The 13947-nt window shown below is 34.9% G+C and overlaps 1 protein-coding gene across 4 annotated transcripts in view; it reads left to right on the top strand.

The window, feature by feature from the left end:
- ATP9B (ATPase phospholipid transporting 9B (putative)) overlaps nucleotides 1-13947 on the top strand; it is a 165607-nt gene that overhangs the window by 16259 nt on the left and 135401 nt on the right. For 2 of the 4 annotated variants that reach the window (XM_082753070.1, XM_082753069.1), the window contains exons 2-4: nucleotides 131-304; nucleotides 9635-9785; nucleotides 12482-12595. In XM_082753070.1, the coding sequence (XP_082609196.1) occupies nucleotides 131-304; nucleotides 9635-9785; nucleotides 12482-12595 (439 nt within the window). Of the gene's footprint in view, nucleotides 1-130; nucleotides 305-7965; nucleotides 8063-9634; nucleotides 9786-12481; nucleotides 12596-13947 lie in introns of those variants that run through there. The other 2 variants (XM_082753072.1, XM_082753071.1) reach the window with 2 other exon arrangements.

The raw sequence follows: 13947 nt of genomic DNA, 5'->3' as shown, positions 1-13947 counted from the left end.
AGATACTTGGATTGAAAACATCTCTAATAAAATTCCATGTAGTAAAAATTACCTTTTGTTACTTTATGAGATTCCTGGTAATAAAAAAAATGTTGGTTATTGATGTACTGTTCTTATTTCATCTTGCCAGGTACCAAGTGGAAGATGAGTCCTCTCATTTGGATGAAATGCCGCTAATGATGTCAGAAGAAGGCTTTGAAAATGATGAGAGTGATTACCACACTCTACCAAGAGCCAGAATTTCTCAAAGAAAGAGAGGCTTAGAATGGTTTATCTGTGGTGGCTGGAAGTTCCTTTGCACTAGGTTTGTTGCATACTAGCACTTTTTATTAAGCTATTCAGTGAATTACCCAAATATTAATTGTGCATTGTATGATATGCGCAAAGTACAGGAGTACAGTATGCTTGTCGTGTAACTTTTGACTACTTTGCTTGCATTTGACCCTCCTAGAACATTATTAGCAGTTAATAAAATGTTTGAAAGAGCTGCTGTGTATTTCTCCTGTGTGTTTTGCTGACTTTCATGAAGGAGGATTTTAAGGGAGATCAGATACTGGACTTGTACTAGTCCCAGGTCCATAACAGCATGTAGGCATGGTTGTCACTTTTACTCAAAACTACATCAGGTGAAATGGATTAAAACTTTCCTTGATTTTTTTGAGGGTGCTAATGTGTTAAGTTGACAAAATGCAGATTATAATGAATTTGATGTTGTTGCCAAAATGAAAGAGCAATAACAAATGATTAGTTATAATTTCAGCTTTGAAGGTTTAAAAAATACTTGTAACTGTTGGCCTTAGAGTGAATCATGGGTGCAATTAGCTCTTGTGATTCGGTTCTTATTTATAAACTTCATGCCAGACTCAGATGTATGCAGTTGCCTTGGCATAGAAACTTACTAACAAATTGCTAGAAATTTTCTAATTATAGAATTTGTCATCAGGGTGTTTAAAACTAACATTTTATCTTGAATGATAATTAGATTAGATTTGAAAATCAGTCATTTGAAAAACAGAGTGAGTGGACTACTTCCAGTGAACTCAAACTTCTTAGCAGGTAGTTTTAGAATTGGTTTAGATAGACATTTTCACAGGTAGTTTTCATGATACTTAATACATTCCAGAAGGCCTGTCGGTCTTGTTTTACTTAATCAATTGAAAGCTTTATTTTTGCACTTTTAGTTCTGAAATAATTTTCTTATATAGCTTTACTGTTTACAGAAAAATACAATCTGTGTTGATTTCTTCTCTCTGTAATGACTTAACAAAAATCCATGTATTAATGGAAATAAATTGTTGGGAAGTAGAAGGAAGGAAATGGGGAAACAGTAGAATAAGAGTTTGTATATGTAGATGATTTTTGGAAGTAGTGTTTTTGTTGTAGAAATACTGTATTTTTTATATATTTTAAAGTGTTTTAAGAGGCTGTTAATTTTTCTAGAAATATGTTAAAATGTAGATACCTGTCAAACATACTTACGGTAAGTTTAAATCTTTGAGTATTAGTTACTGTGATAGACAGTTTCTCTGTTTAGCTCTTACTTCTAAATGAGCAGTCCTTGTGTGTCTTACACTTCACAGGACTTCAGTTATGAGACCTTGATTTTAGATTAACTGTCCTGGATCATGCTGAATATAGTTATTCCAGTTATAAATGTCATGCATTTTAGCTTTTGTTTTTCTAAGGAAGTGAGGCATATGTGGTGGTCATTCTCAGTCTTTATGCACTTACTTATTTTTCTGGTGATTTGAACAAAAATGGACTGAAGGATGGAGATACCAGTTGTGTTCCTGAAAATAGTTTCATAAAAATAGGCAGAATAGTCGAAAGGACACCTTGTAGTTGCCCTGACAGAGGCACTGAAGAATCTCCAGTGTGTGGAGAGGGGCAGGCAACTGCAAGACAAGTTTGTTTGAACTCATTACTAATCACGAAAGAGTTTCACAAAGGTTATTGATGCTGAGGACTACAAAATTTTAAGTTTTTTTACTTATTAAACCTGATAGTTAAATCTGAGCTTTGAGTAGAGCACAAGCCTAGTTAAAAAATGTTTAAAATGCTATTTTTGAGAATGCAAAGAAGAAAGAAAATGCATTATGGATGAATCGATGAATCATTTTGCTACATTAAAATGTAGCAACATCTTTGTACACATCTTTTTGCTGAAGTAGCTTTGCTGATATGCTCAATTGAATTTTGATACATTAAGGAGTCCTTTCAGTCTTACATTTGTACATAGAGGCATTTTAATCTCATCGGAATGTTCTATAACAGGACATGATAACAGATTCTTTTTTGCGAAAAAAAAAAAAAAAGATAATGACCAGATCCTAGCAGAAGTCTGAAATTTCAGTAGGACTTCAGCAGGTAGAGGATACTCCCACAGGATAGGTGCAGAGATCTGCATAGGTGAGTTGGAGAAAATTAGCTGGAAAATGGTTGCCATGGTACCTTGCAGAGATCTTACCTACTAGTCCAATCAGGCTGGATAAAAACCTCATTTTGGGTGATGTTCTGTGTATGTAAATACTTCTTGTAGTAATAGGGAGGTTTCTTCTTGGCTGAAAGCACCCTTCTTGGGCTTTGTCCTTGGTCAAGGATGTGCATTCAGTGTTAACAGTTACTGGTTTTGGTGGTTTCTCATTATAATTAAATTCCGTGAATGTTTATTGGGAGCCACTGAATGCTAGAGCTTTTGAGTTGCCTACTTGCAGCTCATAAAATTGCCTAGGAACATTTGGAAGATGATACGGGAGATGTGAAGGCTGCAGTATTGCCATATATGGAATTATTACTTATACTGTGTAGCAGAATCAGGGTGTAAGATATTGGTTTGGTAGAGGATTGGGTATTGATGACTTCACCATTGGAATGGAAAGGACTATGTGAGAAAATTATTTTCATTTGTGTTGATGGTAGATTATACAACTTCTGCAAAGAACTGAAATTTACTTGCTGCCAGAAGGCAAGCTGCATTTTTTGTAAGTGTAATATTTGATTAAATATCAAATCAGACAGCATAGCAGTCTGAAACCTGTTCAGTTCAACAGAATGTAAAATTTATCCTTGTTTCTGTGGAAATTAGTAGTAACTCCTACCTGAAATTGGGTGACGTTTAAATTTCTACCCCACCCAGAGCTTCCTTTTGTGTCTTAACTTATATTGTAAGTTTGTTTTGGTTTGTTTGTTTTCAAAGCTGTCATAGAAAGGTGAACACAACAAAAGACTGCATTTGTCTGAAGCCAAGCTCAAGGGGCCCTTTTTCTTTCGGATTCTCAGGAAAAATCTTGTGTTTGAGTCCAAAAACACTTTACTTTTTACAATCAAACCAACCCTCAAACCCACTAGTTTATTTGTTTTGCATTGTTGGGATTAAACTCATTTTTGGGAGTGGAAACTTTCCATCTTACTTTGCAGCTTTACAATTGTATATTCTATATATTTTATTACTTTATTATTACTAATAATCAGATGGTTGTTTAATTGAAAAAGTTTCACCCTTTTGGCAGGAGCAGATGTGGAATATTTTTCAAAGCTCAGTGTACATTAAAATTGATATTGTAAAATCCATTATTCGGCTTTTAACTTGTGTATACAATAGACTGTTGTTGACCAGAACTGAATGGTGTGAACTTTATTTGCAAGTCTGCAGCTTTTTTAACACTTGAAAAAAAAATCATAATTAAATCAAATGTCTTTGATTTTGAACAAACTGAAGACTTAATTCAAACAATATAACTTTTAACTTCAGAAACTGCATATTTCTTGCTTTCATAACACAGTTAAAAGAAAACTGTGGTATAGCAGCTGTTTTGTGGCTGTAATCATTTCCCCTTTAACTTACAAATTCTCTTCAAGCTTGTGAAATTATAATGCACATAGATCAATACTCTGGAGTTCTTTGGGCTGGATTGATTTCTTTCTCATGAGATTTACATTCCACTTGTTATCAAAAAACACTTTGTCCCTATGAAAATGGTGCCATTGAATGGCATTTCCATATGAAGTGAATGGGATATCAAATGCTCGGATTAATTTGGGCTCTAAGATGGCCTGTACGCTTCCAATTAATCTGCAATGCATTTGTTATGCAGAAGCATGGGAAAATGCTGATCTTTTAAGAATGACATGACCACTGTGTTGCTTTTGGCCTGATTACTGAAGCTACCTGTTGAGTACAATAATTACAGTATGTTTTCTTTGCAGAACTAGTTTCTGCTACTTAAAACCTAATAAGGAAAAGCTGACCCTTGCACACAATATAGAGCTTTTATATTATCTTTCCATTCTGATGAAAATGATGTTTTGTGAAAGATACTGGCAGTTAAGCTTGTAGGATAAAAGTAATGAAAAAAGGGGGAAAAAGTCCTTATTATTAGAGCTGCAGAGTCATTTGAGACTTTCACTTTAGCTTTTGACTTGGCAAGATGCACTGTATTTATGAAAAGTTAAAGGTCCTTATTTAACAATTGCTGCATATTTTTTGAGTATAGCGTCAGTGACTTAAAGACTACCGTAGTTCCTTCAAATTGGAAAATAAAAATGGTAAGAAGCAGCTTGTTTAAAAAAACAAAAACAAAACCACCCCCCTGTTTATGCCTATACCTTAAAGTTCTTGTATCTCTTAGTTCATTTATTCATATATACAATCTGTTATATTGATACATGCATCACAGTTTAGAGCTATCTTTTTTTTTTTTTCTTTTTAAAAAGCAAGCTTTTATGTATGTGTTGAACTTTCTAGGCAAGGACATTTGAAATAAATGCTTAAATCAACAAAACGTGATTTTTTTTTTAATCACTGGATTTATAGCCTAAGGTGTTTCCATTAAGGATTTCAGGACAATCAAGGATCAAGTTTGTGTTGATCATTGTTTTTGGGATTTTTGAAGTTCAGAGAATGTTATTCCAGTTTATCTCCTGATGCTTGTTTCACTCTTTCACTCACATTTAGTGGTTGCAAAAAGCCCACAAAAGAGTCAGTAGTCTTTCAAAAATTTTCATATTATGGAACATTAATTTGAGAACAGATAAGTGTGTGTTGAGTTTCGATAATCTGAGTTTCAAAAATATCAGCTAGACTGTTGTTCTTAAAAATCTGAGTAAATGTGAATTGGTTTGGATATGAGGCAAGTGCCCCTCTCTTAGTCTTCCTGTGATATAATAATGTTTACCATTAAGACTGTAAATGAAAAATACTGACTTTGACTTTTGAGGTAGTAAAACTCGTTGGAACCATTACAGTATTGATTTGGGCACAACCTGTAATATTTTCACTTTTTCTTGTGCCTGAGAACTTCAGTGTTTTTAGCTGTGTCGGTCCTTTCTATCAAAGGTATCACAGTTGTTGCCTAGTCAGACATCATTCTTGTGTCTGTACTTTTTGTCATTTGCTAAACTGACGGTTGTTATGACATCTTTTTCAGCTTCTTTATCAATCTGTAATGCAGAAGGTAGAAGAAGAGGAAACTCCATGGCAAGAAAGGCACTATTTCAGTTGCTTTAGTTAAATGCTTAATTTTAGCAATAGAAAACTCCTTAGTATTTGTGCAAATTATTCTACAAAAGAGAGATTTGACTAGTCAAATGTTCACTCTTTTTGAAGTTCAAATTCCAAACTGATTAATTAAATTAATTAAACTAAATTTTAATTAAAAATAAAATTTAAATTAATTAAACTAAACAATGCAAGATATCAAAGGCCATCAGCATATTTCTCTCTACAGGCTTGTAGACAGGAGTTGTCATGCTTCTGTTTGCTTTCCTAGAAAAAATCATTTTCCTCAGAACTTTCTTGATGCAGGTCTATATCATCACTTTCTATTATACAACTAAGCTTTATCTTCTGGTTGTGCTGTCCTCCACCACATGCCCTGAAAACTAATGTGTTTAGAGCTTTAATTCCACAAAGAGTTTTACCAAGTTTAAATCCAAGCTGGCATGAAGTTGAATTGTTCCATCATATGCTGTCAGCATGTAACCTGTATTTTTGCAACTGTTTTTATGATTTTTTAGATTTTAAAGATCAGGAATGGATTTGTCTGAAATCAGCCCCTCATTATGTTCCATGTTAGCTTACAGCTGGATCAATTTGCTGGTCACGTTTACCCATGCAGTTGCACAAATACTTGTGTCAGCACAAGGGAAGGGGAAGAACACACACCTTTACTATAGGAGGAAGATGGTACTAGCCATTTCAGCAGCAGCAGGATAAGTTCACAGCCATTAAACTGATTGTAGAACTGTGACACGTAGAAAGCAGTGTTGTTTGTATCGCTTTAAAGATGCTTGTCATGATCAAGACATCTGTAAGGTTTTTCTGAACTGTTATATGTTAGTAAACAGAATGATTGCATTTTGAATGTTGAACTAATGCTGTTATAGTTTTTAAAGTAGAATAATTCCTTGCTACTATTTAAAATTGATGGAAAAAAGTTTCTGAATGGGCTTATATTTATTGCAAAAATAAAATGCATTGAATCAAACTAAATTGACGTCAGTCCCATAGTGAAAGCATCAAGGAGGAAAATTTAATAATCCAGCATTTGAAGCTGAAGTCTTGAAATGATGGCTTGTGAGTATTGTGTAGTGGCATTTCAAGAACCAAGTGATGGTTGCTTTGAATTATTTTACTTTTGCATAATATAGTTTTCTCTAAGAAGACCCACCAACTTTGAATTTCATTTGTTCTTTGGCAAAATTAGTTTCTAAATAGACCTGTGATAGTACAGGTTACAGACAAAGAACATTTCAAGTGGGAATGTAGTGATGCAAGCTATCAGCCTTTCTCTAGTGCTTATTTGTGTGTACTGTGATACTGCAATTGTGGAAAAACAGTTTAGGAAGGGACCTTAAGAGACTGTCCAGTCAGTTCTTTGCCTGCATACTGCCATTATGTTCAAACACCTCACTAGAAAACTTGCATCACTTCCTTTCACGTGCCAGTGTAGTTGAAATCCACTGTTACCACTTTGGCCTGTTCTTTGACTTCAGTGAGTGCTCAAAAAAGGCCTGTCTACTCATTCTTTCCAAATCACTGGTCTAGAACAGACTCCCAACATGATTAAGGCCCCTCTGCCAGTGTTAAAAATGCAGAGATAGTATCCCAAGGTCATGGTGGACAACAAGTTAACCATGAGCTAGTAGTGTGCCCTTGTGACCAAGAAGGCCAATGGTATCCTGGGCTGCATTTGGAAGAATGTTGCCAGCAGGTCAAGGGAGGTGATCCTCCCCTTCTACTCAGCCCTGGTGAGGCCACACCTGGAGTATTGTGTCAAGTTCTGGGCTCCCCTGTACAAGAGGAACATAGGACTTCTAGAGAAGGTCCAGCGTAGAGCCATGATGATCTTCAGAGGTCCCTTCCAACCTGAGCATTTCTGTGATTCTGTATTGAAAGTAACTTGTTAGGTTTTCCTGTAAAGAATGTGCAAATGTTTGTGTGTGTGTGTATTTTTATATATATATATATATATATATACACACATATATATGTATGTATATGTATGTATATACACATAATATTTTTAATATATATTATATTATCATAGAATCGTAGAATATCCCAAGTTGGAAGGGACCCATACAGATCACCAAATCCAACTCCTGGTCCACACAGGTCTACCTGAAACTTCAGACCATATGACTAAGTGCACAGTCCAAACACTTCTTCAACTCTGACAGGCTTGGTGTGGTGATTACTTCCCTGGGGAGCCTGTTCAAGTGTGCAACAACCCTCTCAGTGAAGAACCTCTTCCTCGTGTCTAGCCTAAACCTTTCCTGTCTCAGCTTGGCACCTTTCCCATGGGTCCTATCACTGGTCACTAAAGAGAATAGATTGGCATCTGCTCCTCCACTCCCCCTCAGGAGGAAGCTGTAGACCACGATGAGGTCTCCCCTCAGCCTCCTCTTTTCCAGGTTGAACAGGCCAAGTGACCTCAGCTGCTTCTCATATGTTTTCTCCTCTAGGCCCTTCACCATCTTTGTTGCCCTTCTCTGGACACTCTCCAACAGCTTCATGTCCTTTTTGTACTGTGATGCCCAGAACTGCACACAGTACCTCAAGGTGAGGCTGCATCAGTGCAGAGTAGAGTGTGACAATCACTTCCCTTGACTGACTAGCGATGCTGTGCTTGATGCACCCCAGGGTACGGTTGGCCCTCCTGGCTGCCAGGGCACACTGCTGGCTCTCATTCAACTTGCTGTCAACCACAACCTCCAGTTCCTTCTGTGGGGATGCTCTCCAGCATCTCATTGCCCAATGTACATATAGCCAGGGTTGCCCCATCCCAGGTGCAGGACACGGCACTTGCTCTTGTTAAACTTCATGAGGTTGGTGATCGCCCAGCTCTACAATCTGTCCGGACCTCTCTGCAAAGCCTTTCCACCCTCGACAGAGTCAACAAGTCCTCCAAGTTTTGTGTCTTCGGCAAATTTTCTCAAAGCACCTTCTAGTCCTATATCCAAATCATTTATTAAAACATTGAAGAGGACTGGCCCTAAAATGGGGCCTTGGGGCACCCCACTGGTGATTGACCATCAGCCTCATATGGCCCTATTTACCACAAGCCTTTGAGCCCTGCCCATCAGCCGCTTGCTCACCCATTGTATGATGGTTTTTTTTTGTCTAGCTGTATACTAGACATTTTGTCCAGTAGGATCCTATGGGAAACTGTGTCAAAAGCTTTACTGAAATCCAAAAAGATCACATCAGCTGGTTTCCCTTGATCGACTGGATGGGTGATCTTATCATAAAAGGAAATCAAGTTAGTCAAACAGACCTACCCCTCGTGAACCCATGCTGACTGGGACCAATGACTGCATTGTTTCCCAGGTGTGTTTCAGTAACTTCCAAGATAATCTCCATAATTTTAGCAGGCACTGACGTGAGACTGGCAGGCCTGTAGTTGCCAGAGTCATCTTTCTTACCCTTCTTGAAAATTGGTACAGCATTTGCCAGCTTCCAGTCAACTGGAACCTCTCCAGATTCCCAAGACCATCGAAAAATAATTGAGAGAGGTCCCATGATAACAACAGCCAGCTCTCTAAGCACCCTGGGATGAATCCTATCTGGACTCATGGACTTGTATGGATCCATATATATTATTATATTACATATATTATATATTACATTACATTATTACTACATTATTACATATTTATTACGACGTTATTACATATTATACATTATTACACATTATGTTACATTATATTGCAATATATTATGCATTATATAATATATATATTATATATACGTTATTATATATAATATAAAATGTGTAAACAAATATATTTACATAACATTCATAAAATGGTACAATGGCTTGGGTTGGAAGGGACCTTAAAGGTTCCATCTCCCCTGACAAGGGCAAGGACACCTTACATTAGACCAGGTTGCTCAACTATATATTAGATAAATATTGTTTATGTGTTTTTATAGATGTATATTTGTGTGTGTGTCTGAGTTAAGAGTTCTGTGTAATTAACCTAAATATTAGAAGTCAACATCATGCTTACTAATTTAGATACAGTGAAAAAAAACACCTATTTTTCTTAGCTTGAGGATTCCATGTTTGAAATTGATTATCATATACAGTAAATTTTTATTTTGAAAGTAAACAATTATTTTTCTTTTCAGTTGTTCTGATTGGCTTATAAACATTTGCCGAAGAAAGAAAGAGCTGAAGGCTCGCACAGTGTGGCTTGGGTGTCCTGAAAAATGTGAAGAAAAATACCCAAAAAATGCCATTAAAAATCAAAAATACAACGTCTTTACCTTTATACCTGGGGTAAGGTTACTAATTTTTTTATGGTATTGGGCTGACTGTATGCTCCGTACTGCTTTCTTTATTTGGCAATTCTGTGAAAAGATCATTTATTTGCCCAGATTCGTCTTTTTTTTTTTTTTTTTTCCTACCATTATCTCAGTGTCTTTAATTGCAATTGACAGTAAGAGCAAAGCTGCTTTTTTCTTAATTGTATTTTCAAAGGGGTATTTACTAGAGAAGTGCAATTTGTATGACTTGGAACAGTGGGATTTCAGTGAAGCTTTACAAATTTGAGGTTCTTTTCCTTGCATTTTTATGTTCATCATTAGAAATTTGTAACCCTCTGTTTGAAACAGTCAATTCTACACTATCAGTTGTGAAAATGCCACAAAATACTGACTATAGTTGAGAAACAGTTGAAAATCAATTGTGCTAATATAGATATTTCTGCATGTTCACTGCCATTGAAAGCACAATAAATGATGCATTCTGAAATATGAACTCCTCATAAGGAAAAATCTCTGGTTAATATGGAAATAAGCAAGGCTTATCTTTGTAGAGTAGTACTTTTCAGAGTTGTAATTCTTCTTGCAGTTTTAAAAAAATAATGAAGTCTTTTTGGTTTTGAATGATAATACTTTTGTTGTGGAGTAGATGCAGGTTTTTTTCTTTCTTTTGGCTTTACAGTTTTGTCAGTTTCAAATTTTCCAATTTGAAAAAAAAAATCAGATTTGAGGTTGTCTAGGTAGTCTTTTAGCTGAACAGTAGTGATATAACACTTGTAAGACACTGGCAAAGTTAAGGTGCTGCTGCTTTGCCAAAAAGACATGTTGAGATTAACTTTTCTGAGTTTTTTTCCTAGGGCTTAGTTTTTTGCATAATTAATGACATTGCACTGATGAAAGCAATAAATATCTGTCAAGTAGCTTTGATTTTCATGCAGAATCGTTGCAATGTCAACTGAATTGTAAACTTAAAAGATGGAGATACTATTTAAAAGTGGTTTTGATCTGTTTTGAAACTTTTGCCTTTGAAGCAATTTATTACTCACTGTGCAGTTACAATTCTAGAATAATATTGCAAGTTCAGTAGGCACTTCTAGTAGGTAGCCACTCCCTAGTAGCTAGAGGTGTTGTGTTATACTAGATGTCAGCATCTATCATTTTTTTGGAATATGGAACAGTTTATTCTATGGTGAACTTGAACTTTGTCTTCAATTAGAACTTGAACAATTATCTTGGAGTTTAGACCAAACTTTTATTTATTAATAGACACATCCTCTGTATCAATATTTATTACAAATGATTCTTCTGAGAAATTTAGTGCTAAGTCATTTTTCCAGATTATTTCATGTCCATGTTATTATTAATATTGCATAGTTTAAACTTTCTAAAAACTTAGTAAACTGTCATTGATTTTGTTAAAAAAAAAAAAAAAAAAAAAAAAAAAGTTGGTCTTGTTATGGAAACTGAAGAACACTACCTTATTCTGAGATTCCATCTGATAGCCTTTTGGAAGGAGAACAATACCTACCCACTCTCCCTGGATCATTTCTTGTCTTCATTTTGTCTTCCTAAGCAACATTTATTCTTGAAGACTGAATAGTTTCATTATTTTTAAGAACTGTGGGAAGTGGTAATTTTGAAGGAATGTGTCTCAACTGATGGTAACCTTGGCCCCTTTGAAAACTGAGAATCTTCATAGAGAAACAGATGAGTTGTAGATCTTGTTGCTTGTACAAGAGTAGAAACTTCAGTGGCTACGTGGTAGAGGGAGTGTGCTGAGGGAATGTGGTGAATGAAAGTAATTAGGAATTGATGTGTACTGTTTTCTCTATGTGCTGCAGATTGGGTTGAAGTTTTAGGGTATTCTCACGCTGATGAAAATCAATATCATGTATCTTACTCAGTTTTCATACTCTGGGGAGTTTTAAATGACAAAGTCTAAAATAATATAATACTTTTGAAAATGGTTTCTGTTCATTTGATGCCAATGATTTATTTATTTATTTATTTTTGTTTAAGGCTGAGCTGTAAATATTTTAAGAAAGAAAGCATCTTAAGACAAATAATGCAGAATTTAAGTATTGGTACTTAACTAAAAGATTTAATGCTGTATTTTTAGAAAAAAAGGTTTAGCAGTTAAAAATGGACACTTTAAGCAATGAAAGTTCAGATACTCAGTCTTCTGTGATTTTATTGGCACTTTAAGAAAAAAAAATCAAACAACTCACTTGGTTTCATAAACAAAGGTTAACTATTGTGAATATTAAATTATTACAAGATGCTTCTACAAATATCTGAATTCCATTTTCTGTTGAAATTCCATAGTGAATCTTTGCCCTGTGATCTTATATATATAGTTTATAATATTATTAAAGACTGATGAGTTTACATAGTTCAGTTTTCAAAATGTCAAAAATTCAGCAACTTGCTTTTCCAGATTGAAAAGAGGCATTCATATCAAAGGAATTTTCTCAACAAAAATAGCATTATAACGTTAAAATCATCATAATAATATATATAGTATTGGGGATATTATACTGTACTATACAGTACAATATACTGTACAGTATGCTGTACTGGATAGCACGGTTATAGTACTGTGTGTTTTAGTATGCTATAGGTTTTGTATCTACTGTCACAAGAAAGTGAATTTTATGTATACTATACGCATAAATATTAAGGAATTTATCTATTTTGTGTTTCTCATTTTAGGTTTTATATGAACAGTTCAAGTTTTTCTTGAATCTCTATTTTCTCGTCGTGTCCTGCTCACAGTTTGTACCAGCATTGAAAATAGGCTACCTGTATACGTACTGGGCTCCTCTGGTAAACAGAAAAATGCTATTAACTAGAGGGTTTTTTAAACTTCAGCTGAAGAGTTCATGTACATATTTCATAGATTTCCATCTGGTGATGAAATCTGGTAATGATGAAAATCTATGAAAATCACTGATGAAATATGTAACAGAAGTAAAATACTTAATTGAAAGTACAGTATTACAGCAGATATTGCAAAAGGTGTTGTTTGTTAACCCTTTTTTATTAAGTGGGTAGTCTGAATCATGAGTAATGTTCCTTTATAGCAGCTGGTCACTTGAGAGATTGAAAAGAAGAAAACAAAAACCAACAAACAAACAAACAAAAACTTTAGCAGGTAGAGAACGTTATTGGCAGCATTCAACACTTTCGTGTTGTTTGTGTTTTTTTTTTTTTTTTTTTTTTTTTTCTGTTTTTGTTCACTTTTATGTCTTAAGGCTGGGTCAGAATTGAAAGTGTACATCTTTGCATTCTTTTGGTATTGGTTTTGATCCTGTACTCTTTTCACAAAAAATGCATAAATATTAAAAAATAAAAGATAAAAAAATCAAGCTGTGAGTAAAGCAGGAGGAAAAGGTATTTTGAAGATAAGTTATGCATTAAACATGCTTTTCCTGCCTGATTACATTGCCAGTTGCACTGATTTCCTTTCAATATGTCTGTTGTTGAACATTCTGCAGTAAGTTCTTCAGGAACTGTTCAAATAGTTGCTTCTGACTTACAATTTTCAAACCTCAGGAAAAACTATCCTTTGAAGAAGAGGCTCTTATGGTAGTCTGCCAGCTATATTCTGGTGATTTTGAATTCATGTATTATTTTAACTGAATCATTACCTTTATTTTTTTGGTTTCCCATCCCCATCGCCCCAGGTGTAAAAGCAGAACAGGAATACCTTATTTTCTAAATTTATTTTTAAAATTGTATTTTTCACAATGTGTTTATTGCAAGAGGTGTTCAAGAGGAGTAGTGACATGCTGACTGCTTGAGTAAAGGTTGTTCTTCAGTCCTTCTAGTAAATATTCTGGATTAATTTAATTGCTGAGAAAAGACCTTTTAAGTACTGATAAATGAAGAGGCAGTCCTGGAGATTCTTCACACCTCCATGTCCAGACGATTTTTGCTGCAACAAAAAACACTTCCAAGACAGAAAAAATGTTCAACTGTGGGAGTTCTAAAATGAATATTTACAAACGTCTTTGTTGCTGACCCAGTAACAAAAGACAAAAGTTAACCTTGTCTGGAATTTGGTCTTGAAATTGTGAAGTGCTGTAGGTTAATGTGGTAGTAAGGAGAAAAAAAAATAATCAGCCCATCTTGGCATATCAGCCCATTTTATCTCTGTCAAAAAAAAAAAAATAATA

Source organism: Aythya marila (genome assembly GCF_965140915.1).
Source record: "Aythya marila genome assembly, chromosome: 2".
Taxonomy (NCBI): Eukaryota; Metazoa; Chordata; class Aves; order Anseriformes; family Anatidae; genus Aythya; species Aythya marila.
This window is presented reverse-complemented; position numbering and strand designations above follow the sequence as displayed.